General features: G+C 48.9%; 8 protein-coding genes across 8 annotated transcripts; 4 read left to right on the forward strand and 4 right to left on the reverse strand.

Annotated features, from left to right (window-relative positions):
- Positions 1-300: 300 nt before the first annotated feature.
- BKA55DRAFT_568505 (emp24/gp25L/p24 family/GOLD-domain-containing protein) lies at positions 301-1,456 on the reverse strand. Its single transcript, XM_046192833.1, has 3 exons — positions 1,185-1,456; positions 671-1,126; positions 301-613 (listed from the first exon to the last, which is right to left on the reverse strand). Exons 1-3 carry the CDS (start codon positions 1,335-1,337, stop codon positions 590-592), a joined length of 633 nt encoding a protein of 210 aa, XP_046049308.1. The 5' UTR covers positions 1,338-1,456; the 3' UTR covers positions 301-589.
- A 398-nt stretch (positions 1,457-1,854) lies between these two features.
- On the forward strand, positions 1,855-3,893 carry BKA55DRAFT_690228 (PhoD-like phosphatase-domain-containing protein; the record flags this gene model as incomplete). Its single annotated transcript, XM_046199468.1, has 4 exons — positions 1,855-1,929; positions 1,981-1,986; positions 2,039-3,639; positions 3,689-3,893. The coding sequence occupies 4 exons, from the start codon at positions 1,855-1,857 to the stop codon at positions 3,891-3,893; spliced, it is 1,887 nt and encodes a 628-aa protein (XP_046049309.1).
- A 356-nt stretch (positions 3,894-4,249) lies between these two features.
- On the forward strand, positions 4,250-5,161 carry BKA55DRAFT_690229 (Rrp15p-domain-containing protein; the record flags this gene model as incomplete). The annotated part of the gene is made up of 1 exon (XM_046199469.1): positions 4,250-5,161. The coding sequence occupies one exon, from the start codon at positions 4,250-4,252 to the stop codon at positions 5,159-5,161; it is 912 nt and encodes a 303-aa protein (XP_046049310.1).
- A 215-nt stretch (positions 5,162-5,376) lies between these two features.
- BKA55DRAFT_539563 (2Fe-2S ferredoxin-type domain-containing protein) lies at positions 5,377-5,999 on the reverse strand (the record flags this gene model as incomplete). Its single annotated transcript, XM_046190149.1, has 2 exons — positions 5,377-5,719; positions 5,773-5,999. 2 exons carry the CDS (start codon positions 5,997-5,999, stop codon positions 5,377-5,379), a joined length of 570 nt encoding a protein of 189 aa, XP_046049311.1.
- Positions 6,000-6,442: 443 nt separating this feature from the next.
- BKA55DRAFT_594165 (mitochondrial carrier domain-containing protein) lies at positions 6,443-8,014 on the forward strand (the record flags this gene model as incomplete). The annotated part of the gene is made up of 3 exons (XM_046195635.1): positions 6,443-6,859; positions 6,913-7,364; positions 7,414-8,014. The coding sequence occupies 3 exons, from the start codon at positions 6,443-6,445 to the stop codon at positions 8,012-8,014; spliced, it is 1,470 nt and encodes a 489-aa protein (XP_046049312.1).
- Positions 8,015-10,606: 2,592 nt separating this feature from the next.
- Positions 10,607-12,382, forward strand: BKA55DRAFT_459816 (complex proteins associated with Set1p component shg1-domain-containing protein; the record flags this gene model as incomplete). Its single annotated transcript, XM_046186094.1, has 3 exons — positions 10,607-10,804; positions 10,855-11,887; positions 11,946-12,382. Coding segments are annotated over 3 exons (1,668 nt in total), but the record flags the coding sequence as incomplete, so codon positions are not given.
- Positions 12,383-13,371: 989 nt separating this feature from the next.
- On the reverse strand, positions 13,372-14,816 carry BKA55DRAFT_690234 (triose-phosphate transporter family-domain-containing protein; the record flags this gene model as incomplete). Its single annotated transcript, XM_046199470.1, has 5 exons — positions 13,372-13,743; positions 13,798-14,423; positions 14,483-14,488; positions 14,552-14,619; positions 14,686-14,816. 5 exons carry the CDS (start codon positions 14,814-14,816, stop codon positions 13,372-13,374), a joined length of 1,203 nt encoding a protein of 400 aa, XP_046049314.1.
- Positions 14,817-16,984: 2,168 nt separating this feature from the next.
- On the reverse strand, positions 16,985-19,108 carry BKA55DRAFT_690235 (uncharacterized protein; the record flags this gene model as incomplete). Its single annotated transcript, XM_046199471.1, has 1 exon — positions 16,985-19,108. The coding sequence occupies one exon, from the start codon at positions 19,106-19,108 to the stop codon at positions 16,985-16,987; it is 2,124 nt and encodes a 707-aa protein (XP_046049315.1).
- Between the last annotated feature and the right edge of the window lie 289 nt (positions 19,109-19,397).

Genomic DNA, 19,397 nt, shown 5'->3' on the forward strand with positions numbered 1-19,397 from the left:
AGCTCAGTGTACAGTAACGTAATTGATTGTTGAAGCTTTGCAATCAGACAACTCCAGAAGACTTCCTCAGTCCGTGCAATTCGAGCGCTTAGTATCTCAACTGTGATTTGCACACATATCACTATCTTAGCTATTCGTCGTTCTTTATAAACAGGATGCAATGCTCTCTTTTTGAACACTTTTACCCACTGATAGACATGGAGGTATTGTAGCCATCCCCCAAAACGTCATAGCTCATTGGTTGGGCAACTACTGGCCAGGTATTCTTTCATCCGTCAGGAGATTAGGATGTTGACAATGGCGGAAGTTAGAAGAGAACTTCTATTTACGAGGAAAACATCAGTTTTTCATAAAATGCAAAGTATGACAGCTTCATGTCATTCATTAACTGTCAAGCCAAGCAAAAGCGCATCATGACAACTATCATCAGTATCGCAAATCTGTAAAGTCAACCCAAATGCCATACTCTCAAGCCAGGCCAAGCGCTCTGCTTCCGTTGATTATACATAACACTTCCAATATCCATCTCCTTTTGATTCTGCGTCCCGTAACACCCAGTTCCGTCGTAGTATATGATACAGCGATTTCTTTATACGTAACCCTTGCGCGCACCCTAATTATACAGTCAGCCAGTATTCCACGGACGGTCATACATACAAGTAGAACTTACCTGGAAAAAGAATCGAACAACAAACACCTGCAGGGCACCCATGCAAATAATCAGGCCGATCTGGATCATGCTGAAGTTGATGATTCGGCCCTCAGTGCTGTTGACAGTGGCAAAATTGCGGTTTTCACGTGTTCGGAAGTACTTCTGGTTTCGGGAGATGGTCGACAGCTGGCCAGAGACCTTGAAGATGGAGTCCTCTAGGATCGATGTTTGTTCGGGGGTGGTACCCTGCTTGGAAGGCAGTTGGGCGCGTGACTCGTTCTCGACGGCAATCTCGAAATCGACAAACTTCTCAGCAAAGGTACTCATCTCATTGTCGAAGCAGAAAGAGTAGTCGCCGACAACATTGGCGGAGAAGACAAAGTCGCCTTGTCGCTCCTTTTGACCGTCCATGATGATCTTGCCATTGGGACCCTCGACGACATAGTCGACGTCAAAAGAACCACCAGATTGGACCTGTAGTTCATGTTAAACTCGATATTCGGTGGGTGATGTTGCATTGGAAGAGGCTCACAGCAAAGTAGAATGCGATCTTCTCTCCCTCCTTTTTCGTGGTGGTATGGAAGCAGGCCTTCTCGTTGGCATCGAGCTTATATGTCAAAGCAGTAGCGGCGACATTGGTGACCAGGCCGGCGAAAAGCCCAGCGACAAGTGTTGATAGTCTCATTGTTGCGGCGTTGTATGAGATGTTGTCGCGTGCTGTTCAGGACAAGCTGTCGCTAAAGTGGACATGTGCTGTAACTAACTGAACGGGCCACGATTGAGCTTCCAGAGCGGCGCGGAATTTTGCTGGCACCGACCCCCTGGAAGACCCCTCCTGAGCTCCTTTTTTAGCAACTCCTGGTAGCGGAGATGTTCAGCCACATTCAAGCCACATCCTAACTCATGAGCCAATACGCGTCAAGGTAGTATTACAAGGTCATCTAAGATCATGACCTCACTCCCCTGTCAGTCCTTCATCAAACAAAGCTTCAGGTAAAACGGGGCTGTTTTCTTGATAAATAACTTGATCCTCATGACGCGTTGAGTTGTCGCTATATAAACTTTCAGCTTTTGTTCTTCTTGACTCTCCTTAATTCTATCGCAAAGTTTAGGCCTATTTTGTCGTACACGCCCCGTCTCATCCCAGCTTTCGCCAATCACCTCCTTATTGTTTTGGTGTCCCCTTAAAGGGAGTCCTTATCATGGCTGTTCAAACGAAGGCCGCAAAGCTATCCTCAGTCGCTCTGAGGATAAGCGCTCTCATATTCTTCAGACTTGTACGTGGTTCCTATTTGCTAGTGTAAGAAATTACTGACCATAGACTATAGTTCCCAGTAAGCTCAAGCTCAAGGAGCTTTAATCTCACCAACTAACCGAATCCTTCAGGCACATTTCCCTTCAATCGCGTTTGCGCTTTTTGCAATCTATGTTCCTTCTTACATTGCGAGCTACTTCGCAAAGCCAGAGATTGGAGTTCTCGAAGATGAAGTCGACGTCACTCTGAAAGAGTCCACAATCACCTCTGAAACCCCCTTATTAACAGAGGATGGTGTCGCAGTCGCGCCTGAGACTGAGGTCGTTGCCGAGGTTGTCGACATTGAAGAGAAAGTTACTGTTGGGGAGAAGGTTCCCAGCATCGCGAACATCCTCTTGTCCGGAGCTCCCAGCGCTAGGCGCCCAATTGCGTCGTTCTTGACATTCCTTATCAACGCCATTCTTATCGGCTTGACAGCTGATGCTCTATATCGTGCAAGGTGGTATTATCCTTCTGATGATCTTTCTTTGGTTCGACTTGGATATGTGTCACCATCAGAGGCCAGGTTCATCATTCGTGAACCTGATCAGTTGCAAATGCCCATCACATTCGAATACCACATCAAGGATGATGAGCCGACTTATGACTCCAAGATTTGGCTCACTGCAGGCTACGTCACTTCGACTGACAACAGCACTGACTTCACCACAACTCTTACAGTGCCTCTTGACTCCGCAAAGCAGAACATCTATGAGTGGAGGACTTCCAACAACCACACCGGCGAGTTCCGCTCTGCTCCCAAGGCTGGAAAGATGCCCAATACCAAGGATGGCCTTTTCACTTTCCTCTCCACATCTTGCATTCTTCCTCGATTTCCCTACAACCCCATGGAACATGCTTTGGCTATCCCTGGCCTGAGGAATCTTGCAGGTCTACTTCCTAAGTTGGATCCTCAGTTCATGCTCTTCCTTGGCGACTTCATCTATGTTGACGTCCCTGAACGATTTGGAAAAACGGCTGAAGAGTATCGCATGCAATACCGCCAAGTCTATGCTTCACCTGACTGGGCCCCTGTTGCACAGAATCTGAGTTGGATTCACGTGCTCGATGACCATGAGATCTCTAACGATTGGTCTTCTAACACAACTGGCATCTACAGCGCGGCTGTTGACCCTTGGCACATCTACCAAGCTAACGTTAACCCACCGATTTCTGAAGCTGCAGGTCCTCTCAACCTGAGACGCAATGCCACATGGTACGAGTTCACCCAGGGACCAGCCAGCTTTTTCATGATGGACACTCGCAGCTACCGTTCTAGCAACAACGCCCCTTTCAATGCCACGTACAAGACCATGCTAGGCAAGGAGCAATTGGCTGACCTTCTGGCATGGTTGGAGCGTCCTGTTCCCCAAGGAGTTCGATGGAAGTTCATTGCTTCTTCTGTTCCTTTCACCAAGAACTGGCCTATAAATGTCAAGGATACCTGGGGTGGTTTCCTTGCTGAGAGAAAGCAAGTCCTTGAAGCTATGTGGGATTCTGGTGCTCGAGGCGCCAGTGTCCTTATCCTCTCTGGTGATCGTCATGAATTCGCCGCAACCAGGTTTCCACCCCCTGTTGACTCGCGATGGCCACAGTCCGCTGCTGCTCACGAGTTTTCGACAAGTCCTTTGAACCAATTCGCTTCTCCTTTCCCAACATACAAGCAGACAGATAACGAGGATGTTATGATGAAGTAAGTCTATGCTCCATTTAACACGACATAGTCACTAACAAAAATCAAGCTATATCCCTGGAGGCAAGTCCAAGTTCGGATCCTTTTCTATTGAGAAACTTGAAAACGGCGGGAGCTCACTGCACTACACCCTTTACATCGACGGAAAGGAAACCTGGAAGACAACAGTGGAGGCTCCGGATGCGCCTGAAGCAGTTCCTGTTGAGAAGATCGTGCCCCCATCACTGTGGGACAAGCTCAGCAAGTTCTTCTAGATATAGATCTCTACGCAAGAGGGGGGACCGATATTCAGTTTTTGAAAGTCTATAGCACTATTTAATACCACTCGTATCACCTAAGAATCATTTTTCAACGCCGAACCAGGGTACAAACAATACCATAGAATAACACATGTACCTGTACCGGGACCTCTCAGATACAGCCCCACCAGCATCGGCCCCACAGCCCATCCACAGAAGCTTAGCTCACCGCCCAGGCCCACCCCTCCACTGGCCAGAAAATTTCCCCGGCAAAATTCTCAAAAGTTTGACGTCCAATTCAGATCCGCGACGATTTGCACTGGAAGCGTTGTCCATCCCAGCTTCCATTAACTCAACACAAACAATCCACAATGGCCGGACCTGGAAATAAGAAAAAGAGACAGCACGATGGTCGTCTACAACGGCCTTCAAAGAAGCAAAAGAGAAAGCAACTCCGCGACTACAACAGCGACTCTGAACCAGAGGAGGCGCAAGAGTTTGACGCTGTAAATCTGCTCGATTCCGACGACGATATTCACAATGTCAAGGTGGACGATGTTGGCGACTCCGACAATGAAGTTTCAAGCTCAGAAGACGAGGGCGCTGCACCAAAGAAGCCCCTGAAGAAGACAAAAGCAAACGCCAAGAATGCCCGAGACAGCAAACCAGAAGCTGAATCCGACGAGGAAGAGGAAGACGACGATGATGACGAAGGCTCAGAGGACGACGATGAGGAGGAGGATGGCGAGTCCACAAACAAACGCAAAAAGTCAAAGCGAAACGACCCCAATGCTTTCGCAACATCGCTCTCCAAGATTCTCTCCACCAAGCTATCAACATCCAAGCGATCAGATCCTGTCCTTGCCCGAAGTGCCGCAGCACACGAAGCCTCAAAGGCCGCCGTCGACAGCGCCCTAGAATCTAAGGCGAAAAAGCAGATGCGCGAGCAGAAGAAGCGAGCATTCGAGAAGGGCCGTGTAAAGGATGTTCTTATCGCAACCACAAACGACGCCACTGGAGAGCTCGAGACATCCACATCCGAGATTATGGAGACAGAGAGGAGGCTACGAAAGGTTGCGCAGCGTGGTGTTGTCAAGCTATTCAACGCTGTTCGTGCCGCGCAGGTCAAGGCTGTTGAAGCTGAGAAGGGTGTGAAAAAGGAGGGTGTCATCGGTATGAAGAAGCGAGAGGAAAAGGTCAATGAGATGAGTAAGAAGGGATTCTTGGAATTGATCGCCTCAGGAGGCGGCGGGTTAAAAAAGGGAGCGCTTGAGGAGGCGTAATATCATTTCTATGTGTTCAGTTCTTTCTTTCTTTTTAAGAGGAGTAGTAGAATCATCAGGCCGTGCTCTTCCGGCCTTGCAACTAAATGTCACAACAAAGATACCCCATATGATGCACCTGAATCCCCGCCATCGCCCGGTCTTTCCCAATACAGTAGTTTTACAAGTACAGATTTTTCCTCATCTCATATCAAACATATGCTTCATTAAGCTTCTTAACTGAAATCGCTCGCTTGTAGGTTCCTCGTCATGGATGGCAGCTTCACCACTAGGCCGTCCAGTTCCTTGGTCATCTTAACTTGGCAGCCCAATCGACTCGTCTCAGTGAGTCCAAAGGCCAGATCCAGCATATCGTTCTCGTCATCCTCGGGCTCGGGCATCTTGTCGAAATATGCGTCGTCGGCAACGATAACATGGCATGTCGAGCAGGCGCAAGATCCTCCGCATGCACCCTCCATCTCTAGATCGTTTGCTTGGGCGATATCGAGGAGGTTGTCCCCCTCAGAAACGGCAAACTTGTTCTCTGTGCCGTCCTTCTCGATGAATGTGACATAAAGTCTAAATAATGTCAGCCAGTGTACTTTTGGTTTAGGATTTTAAGTTAAACATACTCCTCACCGGGCTTCGGGGGGTCAATATGTCCATGGCGCCTTTGTGTCGTTGTAGTAAATGCTCTATGGGAAACAGGCGAGAATCGAATAGATCGAGAGATTATAGGAGATCGACTCTTAGATCTCTGAGACAGCACATTCTGGCTAAGTCGCATTGACTGTGTTGTTCGTGATGCTGTAGCCGGGAGCTTGGCCAAGCAGGTCGCAAAGGATCGTGACGCAGACATAGTTTCGGCGAATTCGAGATATCGGCGGGGTTCTTGTCGAAAATTAATGGAGGAATTGAGGGGCTCGAGCGTTATATATTCAATGACAAGCTGTACAGTGCTTCAGTTGAAGAGTGAAAGTGTTGAAAGGCTCTAGATGCGCCAATTTCGGTCAATGGACGCTTATGCCCCCGTCTCGTCCTCTCACGTCCAAGATGATATTAAGCAAGCCCGAAAAAAAGCGAGTAGCTTCGGATAGCGGATCAGCAAAACAGCGCTTTCGGCCGGGAAATCCATTGGCCGGAATCCGACATCTAACTCCGGGTGGCCGGGGTGGGGCCATTGGCAGGCATGATTTCATTTTCTCTGGTAAGAATCGGGTAACGATAGAGCTCTCAACTGTCGCATTTTCTCTATAATTATTTCTTATAGGGATTTATGTCGTCGTGTCGTCTCGGCCAACCATGTCGACTCACAGAGAAGGCGTCAATCCTTTGAGGCCTTACTATATCCCTCCCACAATTGGAGACGCCGCCGAGACAGTCAATAAGCCGAGCCCTAGCCCAAACCCATTCCCCGATGGACGACATGTGACTGCAGCTGGTGAAAGATATGCCTCCAAAGCACGCGATATTCTATCCGACCTCGAATACAATGATTATCTAGGCGATACCTCCCCGTCTATGGTCCAGAGTGTCAAGGACCTTATCGACGAGCTGCTATGGAAGTACACCTCGGTGCTCATGGCACAACCTTTCGAGGTAGCAAAGACATTGCTTCAGGTCCGGAACCAGGATGAAAATGCTGCATACGAAACTCCTGTTGAGCCAGAGACGCCTAAGAGACAACCCTCTTTTCATGGAAGCTCTATGTACGGTGGTGTAAGTGAATTTCGAGCTTGGTGTGAGGTACACCGCTAAATCATGACGCATAGTTTGGAGACTCAGATTCTGAAGGCGAGGAACCTGCCTATTTCACATCCCACGTACCGTCGACTCCCAGTCCCTCTACTCCTAGAAGCTCACAAGGTCGACGAGCTCCCTCTCCTGTGAAGAAACCGAATGTTCCGGAACATTATCTCACGCTTCGCCGACCAGATTCTATTCTTGAAGTGATTGGGCAGCTATGGGGAAAAGAAGGTGCTTGGGGCGTATGGAAGGGATCAAATGCGACATTTCTCTATACGGTGTTGCAGTCGCTGCTGGAAAACTGGGGTAGAAGTTTTCTCAGTGCAATTTTCAATGTCCCAGACATGGGTGTTAGAGAGGACATTGATCGCATGATCGATATCGCCTCGCCGTATCCTTGGGCATCACTGTTTGTTGCTGCGGCTGCTGCTGTGGCTACAGGACTTGCTCTCTCACCATTAGACTTGGTTCGAACTAGGTATGATCTATCGCATCTCGTTTGTAAAAGCAAAACTAACGTTGGCTAGACTTATCGTCACTCCGAGCTCAAACGGCCAACGCAGGACGCTAGCTACCCTCAGAAACCTCCCCTCATACCTCTGCTCCTCGATGCTAGTATTGCCAACCGTCCTCAACTCCTTGATCCACCCTCTTATCACTCTCTCAACACCCCTAGTTCTCCGAACTCAGTTCATGATCGACAGCCAGATCTCCCCAATGACCTTCTCTATCGCCAAATTTGTCGCCTCATCATCTGCGATCCTGCTCAAGCTTCCTATTGAGACTGTCCTTCGACGTGGTCAGGTCTCAGTCCTGTCAAGCCGCGAATATGTGCAAGCACTTAGCGGTCCTGATCAGCAATTCACAACTATTGTCCCCCCAGGACGTTATGAAGGCACTTTCGGCACCATGTTCCATATCGTGAACGAGGAGGGAACTCACGAGGTCACCAGCACGAAACCAGCCGTGGCAAAGAAGGGCAAGGCTAAAACTAAGGGTATTGCCGCCACAGTCTACAAGGGCCAGGGTCGTGAGGGACTCTGGAGAGGCTGGAAGGTCAGCTGGTGGGGACTCGTTGGTCTCTGGACTGCGAGCGTGGTTGGCCATGGTGGCGAAGGCGAGTTCTGAGACGGCACGATGATGAATGTTTGTGGTGTATGCACTGAGGTGCATTTTCCTGGCATGGCGTTGCGGTTGGGATGTATCTCTCCCCTACGAGCTTGACGAAGAGACGGCATGATATCCACCTCCATCTTTCTAAAAATGGTGTAAAATGACAAAAGGGGTTGTTTTCTAGTAGTTCACACATATTTATATCCAAATGACAGATCACAACTCTTGTATATCTTACGAATTTCTGTTCATTTAGCAACCAAGTGAGATTTCGACTTGAAACATTTTCTTTCGTTAGCAAGCTATTGAGCCTGTCCTTAATTTCAGTCTTTCTTCACTGTCCGATCCGATGCTCTCATGCTTGTCAGGCAGCCTTCGGCAACCCGGGACTCTAATTCAGCCGTCTCAACTTAAGTGGCGTACGGCTTGCTGCAAGTCATTGACCAGCTGCTCTCCAATGAGTACGCACAGTCGGAATACCCAATGTTGAAACAACGGCTGCAAGCCCCCGTCACGTTCTGTTCCGTTTGCATGCAGATAGAAACAGTATCCTATTCGTCTACAGATCAAGTTGACGCTTTGGTTCAGCCTCTTCCCCCTGATTCAAGCAGTCATATTACGGCGTTTACATCTGACTCTAGTTTCCCGTCTCATGTATCTCCTACTGTGGCTGTTTCTTGGCCCTACGGAAATCTTGTCTGGGAATGTTGTACAGATCAGGGGATAGAGGTTGACAGCCGAAGAAGAGACCAATCATGATACAACCGACACATCCTTCGGGTGTTGATTCGTCAAGAAACAGGATAACTACATCGGAGAAACTCCTATGTGCCTTTAATCAAGGTAAGGTTATCGTTGGTGTGGAGGAGATGCAGGATAGTTTCAAACGCAGAGATTCAAACGAGACTTGATAGACCCAGCTTCAGGTATAAAAGCTCGGTGGTCTCCCAATATCAAAAGAAGTGAAAGAAGCAGAGCATTTCCTTCATCTAGTTCCAACACTCTTTTCTTTGACTCCACACTCATTGACATTTTTCAACTTCGGTCGTTATCTTCACCATGAGCCTTCTCTCCAAGATGGCCCCTTCCAAGGCCGCTTGCTGGCTTGCTCTTTTTCTTCCTGCAGTCACCGTTTCTGCCCATGGTCATGTTGATGAGATCACCATCAACGGTGTGTCTTACCAAGGCTATGGCAGCACCGACTTTCCCTACATGGAGAACCCTCCTGTCGTTGCTGGCTGGACCATCTCGCAGCGAGACAATGGTTTCGTTTCTCCTGAAGCCTACGGCGATCCTGATATCATCTGCCACCGCAATGCCACTCCAGCCGAGGGCCACATCGAAGTCACAGCAGGCGATGTCATCACCCTCCGATGGTCAGGCTGGCCTGAGAACCACATCGGCCCTGTCTTGAACTACCTCGCCAATTGCAAGGGCCCTTGTGAGCGAGTTGACAAGACTGAGCTTGAGTTCTTCAAGATTGATGGTCTGGGTCAACTCGAACAGGGCACTCCTGGCAGGTATGCAGACAGTGTTCTCCAAGAGAATGGAGACAGATGGAACGTCCGAATTCCAGAGAACATTGCTCCTGGGAACTATGTTCTTCGACACGAGATCATTGCTCTGCACAATGCTCTTCAGCGAGGCGGTGCCCAGAACTATCCACAATGCTTCAACCTCAGAATCACAGGTGATGGTTCCGACTCTCCCTCTGGGTACCTCGGTACTGAGCTTTATGACATCGAAGATCCGGGAATTCTGGTCAATGTCTACTCGAGCTCGGTTGACTATGAAGTTCCTGGCCCAACCATCGTTGAAGGAGGAGTGTCATCTGTTAAGCAGAGCCCTTCGAGAGCTACGACGACTGCAAAGTGTACCACTCGGTACTAGATGTATTGGTTATGGCAGGCTGCATTTCTGATCGAGTGTTGTTGCTGATATTTTTGTGACTGGTGTTGTTTGTCAAGGGCTTCTCTTCTTTGGGGCGATGTTCTTTATGAGTACCAAATATTCGTGACATGTTGAAATAAAGTCGTTTATGTCAATCCAACAAAAAAATTTCCCTTCTAGCCTTGGTCTCTGACGTCCATGGCCTTTGTTTACCTAATATTCTATGTCAAGGGTTACATCAGGCTTGAGACTGCCAGTTTCACAAGATTATGCGAGTCGTTAGTTAGGCCTCCGTTGACAGTCAAAGAACTGCACAACCGCCATAAGAAAACAGACGATATGGGGATAACAATTCTGACCCATCTCCATCAGAGAGTGAACTTAGAAAGACATATGCTCACATTAATTCGTGGCCATCTCGAAGGTCGTTCAAGTGTAGGGTAATTCGCCAGTCGTGGCATTCAACACTACGGCCCCACGTGATCTGGCGTTTTGTATGTCACGTCGCTCAAAGAACCCAAGGTTTTCCTCTGTCTTCAACTATGTCAACTTAATCTTTGTTCTCGAAGATTGTTCCCTTAGCTTTAAGGCTCACCACTACTTGATTGGCAAACCGCGCTATGCGCTGATCTTCAAGATCCATCTCCGCGCTCGCACGACGCGCGCTATCACATCTCCTTTTCAATCTTTTGCGCCTAAACAGATATCACCAACATCATGGCGCAATCAGGTGTCGAACAACCACCGTTGAATGGCGAAAAAGCGCCTGCTCCAGAACCGCGCAAATTCAAGGCCTCAGATCTTCCTTTACCTTCTGCGACAAGAGCAGCAATAGAATCGCTTGCCCATAGCTTCAAGAAGGAGGGAGCCTACGATTCTATTCGAAAACAAGTTTGGGACAAGTTTGAAGCCAGCGTATGATGAACTAGGAACGCATGCGCAATGCTATACTGATTTATAATTAGGACTACGAGGCTCAGGTCACAAAATCGATTCTCGAGGTGGCCGAGCAGGAAATCGAGCGCAACCCACAGCAGCTTCTCACACTTGACCGGAGAAAGGCTGCAGCTCTAATTGATGGCGCTCTAGAGAGATCTGGGGTTTATCACAAAGCTGAAGATGTCATCAGCCAGCTGATCGATGTTGGCGCCATAGAGGAGCGCATTCGCGAAACACGTCGGGCCGAAGTCGGCGAGGAAGCAGCTGAGGCAGAAAAGCTTCGAGGTGCCAAAACTGACGAAGAATATGAGGCCGAGACTGAGGCCCGACGTGCGGAACGTGAAAAGGTTCGGGAAGAACTGCGACAAAAAGAGGCCGCAATCGAAGAGGAGAAACGAAGGATTCTTAAAGAGGAACGAAAGAAGGAGGAGCGAGAGCGAGAGAAAGCCGAAATAAAACGCCAGGAAGAAAGAGACGAGCGTCGCCGAAAGCGCGAACAAGAGCGCGAGGAACGTGAAAGACTACGGGATATTGAAAGAGAAAAGCGACACAAAGAGCGCGAGCGGGATAGGGACCGAGACCGTGATACAAGGGATAGAGACAGAGACAGGGACAGGGACCGCGATCGGGACAGAGACAGAGATCGTCATCGTGAACACGACCGACATAGGGATGATCGCCACAAGGAGAAACCGGCGGTCTCTGCGGAGCTGAAAGAGAAGCTCTCCAAAGAGGAACACGACCGACTGGAGCAAGAGGCTCTGGCTGATTTGCTCCGCGAGAGCTCCAAGCCAGCCCAAAAGCAAGAGTTAGAGATTGACTCTTCCCTCGCACCGCCACCACGCAAGACGGGGCCTGTTTCGGCTATCAACCCGATCAGGCGAGAACGCTCGTCGATTGCAGAGGGTCGCAAAACCAGCGATGCAGGGCTCGGAGCTGAACGTGATGGTCCTGGAACACCTGCACAGGCCAAGAGACCTGACGCGGACGATCGGAAAACGAGTCGTAGTGCTTCTCGGATCGTCGACCGCGATGGAGACCGCGAGAGAGATAGAGAACGTGATCGCCCAAGGGAACGAGATGCTCGTCGCGATAGACGCTCAAACTCCCCACGTAGAGGCCTCAGCGGTTCACGTATTCGGGATAGACGTGACCGAAGTCGGTCTCGAGTTAGAAGGGAGAGGACTCGGTCACGAACTGGCAGAGAGGACCGTGCGGTTAGAAGCCGATCACGACCCAAGTATGACCACTACGAGCGAAGCAGATCCCGAAGACGTGATCGTAGCCGTTCTCGACCTAGAGTGGTCGACCGAAGAGAGAGAAGCCGATCTAGACCTAGACCCGAGCGACGAGATCGAAGCAGAGACAGAAGGGACCGCTCACGACTGCGCTCTGATAGACGGGAGAGGAGCCGTTCCCGTCCTCGACGTGATCAGAGCATATCTCGCGATGCTCGTCTTGGTGGAGCTGATCATTATGATCCTCGAGAAAGAGAGCGTGAACGAGACAGAGACCGACCTCGTGACCGAGAGCGCGACCGCGAGAGATCTCCTGCGAGACGCCGAAGCCGAGAAAGGCCTCGTGACGACCGCGATCAAGCAAAGCCTCGCGAGAAGGAACAGGAAAAAGCGCACCCGGAGAAAGAACGCGAAAAAGAAAAGGAAAAGGAAAAACCATCTGAGCGTCGTAGTCGTTCTCCATCACGAGCCACCGCCACAGCCGCACGACCAAGCTCCAGCAAAGCTCAGGATGGCCTTGAGGAGTGGAAGATGGAAGAAGTCAGAAAGCGGGAAAAAGAGGCCAAGGCTTATCTGGCGGCTCAGAAGGACGCCAGGAACAAAGGCCTCCCAATTCCTGGACTCGACGACAAAAAGAGCAGTGGTGAAATATCTCCTGACCTACGCCGCCGCCGGATTCAGGACGATATTGACAGATATACGCCTGGAGGTCGTGAAGAGCGGAGGAGAAGTCGTTCTAGGAGCCGCAGCCGACAACGCGACGCAACAAAAGACCGAGATCGAGATCGAGACCGGGAAAGAGAAAGAGACAGAGATAGAGGCGAGCGTGATAAGTTGAGGGGTGGAGATAGCTATCGCGAGCGAGATAGGGACAGAGATCGTGATAGGGATCGAGACCGAAGAGACAGGGACAGAGATCGCGATACGGATCGACGTGATCGTGATAGGGACCGTGAAAGAGAACGATCAAGGGATAGGAGGAACAGGCGAGAGCGCAGTCTATCTCCTCGACGAGAAAGGCGGGGAAGCAGGAGCCGCCGTTGATAATGAGTTGGTTTTGACATAACAATTACCTTTTTGGCAATTTTCAGGAGTATTGGAGGTCTAGCCTTATAGCTGGAAGTTCGTTTGCCATGGGTCAGGTGGTTTAACAAGATACCCCTTTAAGCATGAATTGATACCGTCATATCAGTGTTCTCCAAATAGTTCAGCATCACAACTCTGTGACTATGATGGGATAGATAGTTCATTAAAACGTTTGATCATTATTAAAAGTCTATATATAGTGTCTAAGTGAAATCGTCATCAATGGGCAAACCACGATGAAGTCACCCGAGTTACATGCTCGCTAGATATTCCGTGATAGTGCCATAACGCACCAGCAATTATCACGGTGATGAAACCCAAACATCCAATCATGATGGCTTTGCGTAAAGAAGGAGACATCTCGCCCTCTCGGTTTAGGGTACCGGTACCCCATGCAACCGCTTCTTCCCACATGTTGAGGAGTTGTTCGTAACCGATCGAATATAGAACAAGACCCATAAGGGCAACGGCATATCCCAGTGTTTGTGTAAGGGAGATGTGAGTACCCCAAAGAACAACAGAAGCAGCCACGAGAAGGATGCTCTTAAGAATACCACTCAGAGTCATGACAAGTCCTGATGTTTTACCGATCTAGATAGGAGTTAGCAGTGAAAATGAATTGCAAGGGGTTTGGGCTTGGCTTACAAGGAAGACGCTGATGACATTCAGGAAGAATGCAAGACAAGCGTTGGCAAGTAGGACACCATAACCGGCATGAGCTGCATCCTCCCACTTAAATCGGGGGCCTTCACTAAACAAGACAACGACCATGTTCATGAGGGTACAAACAGGGGCGTAATAGTAGAGGCCGACAAGAGGATCCATACGGAGACCCTCGGCGCTGAGCATGACCTGAATCATGACAACACGCACGGCTTCGGCAATGGTACCGCACATCTGAAAGATAAACCCCCACCAGGAGAACTCGATCTCTCCAAAACTGGAAATGGCGACACCAGCAACAATGAGCATGATGTTGCCAAAAGTCTTACTATCCGGCTGAGCGACACCCCACACCCACGAAGCAACAAGCGTGCAGACAGGACCGGTAGATTTGAGCATCTGAATAAAAGCAACAGACAGGTAGAGGTACACAATGTTGGAGAAGACGAGTGAGGCGGAGTAGAGGACGCCAATAGGGAGGATAGTCCGTATGTAGAGTCGTCGAGTGATTGGGAGTGAATGGCGTGAATCGAGAAGAGAAGTTGTGCGAGCAAGCAGTTGCGTTGCTATTGTTGCAAAGACGAGATGCCATGTTGTGAGGATGATAGCTGGTAGTTCGTTAGTTACATGTCATGATGCACTATGCATGAACGAGTAGAATACTCACGATATCCTGTGAGGGCAAGTTAGCAAACAAATTCAATTTTGATGACCTGATCGATAGTAGGGAACTTACGGAATCCAGCAGTGTCAATGAGCCACTTGTTGAAGAGAATCGTGGTATTGGAAAAGAAAATCCATGTTCTGTTCAAACATCATGTTAGACATCCCCGCATATATAGAACTTATCCCCCTCCAGAGTTCACGTACATTATGTAGACGGACGCGTGTATTCTTGAACCTGTTCCCTGGTTTAGAGGCTTTTCTGAGAATCCATTGTCGACAGCCTCAGACCCACGCGACATCCTGTTATTGGCCTCCAGATCGTTTGATCCCGCCATTGTTTCGAGTGTCTCAGTTTAAAAGGAAACAATGCTTCGATTTCGTTTCTCGAGTTTGGGAGGAGTAAGTGGTGACCGGTGGCTTGCTGACTGTCGTCGGAGACACGATACAGCGCGTAAATAGTGTAAAGCCACCTGGAGCTAGACCGAAACTCTCGTCTTCAAGTGACGTATTACCCAAGGGAGAGCAGGGAGAAAAAGTCTGAGAGTCCAAAAAGAGGGAGGAGAAGAAAAGATACCGAAATTAAAAAAGAAATTCGGTGTCTTAAGAGGCTGGAAAGAGAGAGTTCGATGATGAGGAGGTCTCACAAGACAAGTCGAACAACACGGTTTGGGAAAGTGGCTGGTCGAGCAACTTCCTTGGTGCAAGCGGAAGCTGATCTGATGCAAGTTTGTTAGTTGCGACTGCCTTTATTAGTGATTGATCTGTGTATGAAAGCGGGAAGCTTCATATAAGTCGTTCCTTGTTATCAAAATTATTTGCTTTTGGGTTTATCACAAAAATTTAAAAACAGAAGCAGAGGCAAACAAAAGTAGAAGATAACCTTGAAATTTCAACAAGGCACGACACGTGGGTTCATCATACTTATTAACAAAACACAATACAGTGACAGTCAAGGATGTACGTTTTCTCATCGCGCTCAGCCTCGAAATGGGCCTGTCCCTAGCCAAACATCGGCTCAATGTTGCCGATCTCTGACATAGACGAGCCAACATCGGCTCCCAAACGAACAAATCCTACGACTCAACGCCCTGCTGTTCAGACAAAGACGCCGAGTTCCAACCAACAACTGGGTCAAAGAGCGGAACTAATACGTCAACAGACCCTCGTGAAAGACTTCCCCATCGTTCGTCTTACTCCTCGTACCTGCCAAGCAAGTTACGCTCAAACCTATCATCACAGGCGAAGCTTTTCCAGTGCAAAGGGGCGCAGGGCAAATCGTCCCACAAGGCAAGAGCTGGATAGACGGCAAGGCAAGCCCATGCTGATCAGCACCTGGGGGTATGGATGTCAGAGACCCTGTCCCGGGGGTTTCTGTTTACGGATTGACCAATCAGGCTGATGCCTTGACACAGCTAAGCGTTGTCCCCTGGTTGGTACAGGAAGCTTGGCATAATTGCGAGCTGTTTATACGAGGAGACCCTCCTTGGTCTAGATTTCATCTGTAACCACCTAACTTGTTTGGTCCTCTGGATAGTGGGACTATGAGAGCAAGGTGAACAGAAAGCACATGGCAGCTGTCAATTCTCCCTTTGATCGGTCTTGGCCGAGTACGTAGCACCTCACAGACCAGGTCCTTGAAAGTTGAACAGGCTCTAATCTGATGGGGCCACTAACAATTATACGAGCTGTTAAATTCCTCCAGAATTGTGATGTTCATTGCATGTGAGGAATTATTCCAAGGGACTTGCATATCAATGACATCTCATATTGTCTCTGACTAGTATTTTCCTCAACTTGACACAGTTAGCAGATATTCAGAAACTCACCATCGACTTAGACGCCTATGCCCTCCTTACTAGTTGCCGATTTAACCGCGGAGTGAAGTTTATCCCGCTTCTTCAGGAGGTTGATCAACCAACTGACACTACAAAATACCACTATCCATTTTCCCTCGGGGTCCTGCCGTTATTGTTTCGGCACTCCGTCGGGTCCGTTCCCACTGAAGTGGGCCAAACCGCTTCTCGACTCTATTCTCGGCCCTTCAGTGCCGGCACCATATTTATAACTTTTTTTTTTTGGCCTTTCCCTCACTGAAACATATTAACCCATTCATCCAAGCGAGAAACAACAATTTCGGTAAACGATTCAATTCGATGGCTTGTGATAACAATCGGTTTGCCGCGCTTAGAAACGTGTCTATGTATTATAATGCCCTGCACAGAGTACCACCATTGGTATCAACCCTTAATAACTTAGCTATCTTCAATACAACATGCCCTTTTAACCGCTAACTCTCTCTATTCCAAACCCTTCGTTCAATAAACAGGTATACCAACCATTGTAAACTGGTTCTTCAACGCCATCGCTATGCTTTTGAATAAAATCCCATAAATGACACCACGCGTGCCTGCTCTTCGATTGTTGCGCACCGAGACTTGAAGCCTTGTCTAGTCATGCACCGCCTCTCTCCTTTCCAAATTCCATCCTTCCGCTTTGCAATACATCATGGCGCAACGTGAACCAATGGTGCTGTGTTGGTGATCAGATTAGAGCCGCGCGTTGTCGTTTCAGCGGCAGCCTGATCATTTGCGATGCATGACGTGGCGTCTTCTTCCAAATTCGATGCCTCCTTTGGCTTGCCATTGGCTTTTTGAGATTCGTGCCCCTGGGTTATTTGAGCCGTGTTGTCCGCTGCACTGGCCAGCCCGGTTGCGCCACCAAGATCTGCAACCTCATTGGCATCTTGCATGCTTTCGTCTTGATCGTTCATAACCATCGTAGAGTCCACACAATCGTAAAAGAGCATAAAGACTCCGGGGGAAAGGCTTAGCACTGTATCCTCGCTAACCTTCGAGACGTTGTGATCGCTCAGCCTCCACCAGTCCATCTCAGGTTCATCAATGTCGCTCTCTTGATTCTTTGATTCGAGCTCAGGCTGGATATCCACCTTGCTATCAGGTTCCTCATCGGAAACTGCTTTAGCAGGCGGGCTATGTCGTGGATATTTGCGATAACAGATGTAGTGCCCGTTCTCGTGTCGCCCATAGTGTGTCACCACTGCTCGAAGCTCATAGATAGGTCCCGTAAATTTGGATGAGCCTTGGTCGCCAGCTATCATTGACTCTCGAGGGTCTCCGTCCCATTTCTCCTCTGCACTCGATGCCTGGGTCGAGGAATTGGCGGCACTACCCAAACACCACGGGCCAAGATCAAGTGTCATAGGAAAGTTGACAGGAGCCGAGTTCTTCATCATGTTGAAAGTAGAAGGATCGAATACCGATCGTTGCATGTGGATTGCCAAGCTTTTTGGTGCTCGAGAAATAACAATCTGCTTGGTCTTCGTAGAGCTGACTTTGTTATTAGCCGGAATGCTGCACTTTTCCGTCAGAGTCTTTTCCTCAAAATCATCTTCTTCCAAAGCTAGCTTGACTGCCTCAAGTCGGCGCAGAGCTTTTTGGAGCTGCTCGTCTGGCGCCCCGTTGTGTCGCATCCTGTCTACCAACTTAGACAAAAGGTCTTCATGCTTCAGAAGGGTACACTTGGCACACTCGACGTTTTCGATCGCTTCCACTTTGCTGTAAGCGTCCAGCCTTTCATACAGGTCATGTTGATTCTTGTTCAAACCAAGACTCAGCGTCAAACACGTGAAAGGTATCATGGATAATCCCTCGGAATATTCACACCGAACACATGCCACTCTTTGTGCGAGCATTCCCTCCAATGGATTGTGACTTGACTTGGTCTCAGGCGAAGATATTATGCTTTGATAACCACTGTCGTCACTATGCTCACTTGCAGCAGCGTCGTCCTTATCAATCTTAACGGCCAGACCGGGGTGTTGAGGCTGCGCATTCTTGATAGCCTTTGCGACACTCTTATCAATATCGTCTAATAGTTTGGAGTAGTATTCTTGAGCATCCTGTTGAGTCCATGTACTCATAGACTTGAGCAGACCTGGAGTCCATAACGTGCGTCCATAATTCGAAACATCGTTCAGGTCGGCGATCAGGGTTCGTAATGCTTGCGCAACGTCTTGATCACCACTTTTATTCGATGCTTCAAGATAGGTGGAGAGGTATTCAGGAAGAGGTTTGAGTGATGAAAGTCCTTGAAGGATGCTATTCTGGTAGCATGAGTTGTCCATATTGCCAAGACCTGGTGGGCGATCGGATTCGGTCTTCAAGCCCAAAACGCTGCCGGTCATCGAAAGGGCGCGGTTTCTGACTTCAAAGACCGAGGACATGACGCCGCCGGGGCGTGTCATCCCCAAGACCCTCCGCAGCTTGTCGCTTTTGACGGCATGATGGCTTCGTTCGACGAGACTCATCGACTCGGAGGTTGCGGTTGTAGTGGAATTATCGGATGTATCTAACGCATTCAGGAGGCTCTCAGGGACAATGAATACAAGGCCGTCCCAAAGACTGGTTCCTAAAAGCTGTATTGATTCTTGAAAAGTAGTGGTTGAAGCATATAAGTTGTATGTAATAGTGACGACAACGATGAGACAAGAGATGAGGACACTTGGTTGGGTGATGCGATCCCAAGGATTCTGTTGTGGAAAGAGCTGTCGATGAGCTGCCACTTGATCGTCGTAGAACTCGTCGAAGTCAGGATGTTGAGACGTCATGCTGTATTGGAGGTCGGATTAACCTCCGCCTAGAAATTCGAAGTCGCAGCTCAGCTCGAAGTGTCTTAGCCTCGGACCCGTGATCAGTAAAGTAGTGGTAGAATATTGGTGCCGATCGAAAGGTAAGCCATGGCCTAGCTACGTGGGCGTGAAAATGCGACAGAGAAAACTGATGCGATAGCGGTTCGTATGGTGGTTATAATAATGCAGTCGGCAGAAATATATAATTTGGAATCGCCACTTGAACAGGGGAGAAAATTGGCAGAACAAGAGGCAATTGCGACAATGA

The sequence above is a fragment of the Fusarium redolens genome (genome assembly GCF_020744475.1).
Source record: "Fusarium redolens strain MPI-CAGE-AT-0023 chromosome Unknown BKA55scaffold_8, whole genome shotgun sequence".
NCBI lineage: Eukaryota > Fungi > Ascomycota > Sordariomycetes > Hypocreales > Nectriaceae > Fusarium > Fusarium redolens.

Coding starts and splice junctions, on each gene's coding strand:
- BKA55DRAFT_568505 (XM_046192833.1), bottom strand. CDS start 1,337: ATGAGACTATCAACACTTGTCGCTGGGCTTTTCGCCGGCCTGGTCACC. Junction 1,127..1,184: donor AGATCGCATTCTACTTTGCT/GTGAGCCTCTTC, acceptor CATGAACTACAG/GTCCAATCTGGTGGTTCTTT. Junction 614..670: donor TTGTTCGATTCTTTTTCCAG/GTAAGTTCTACT, acceptor CTGTATAATTAG/GGTGCGCGCAAGGGTTACGT.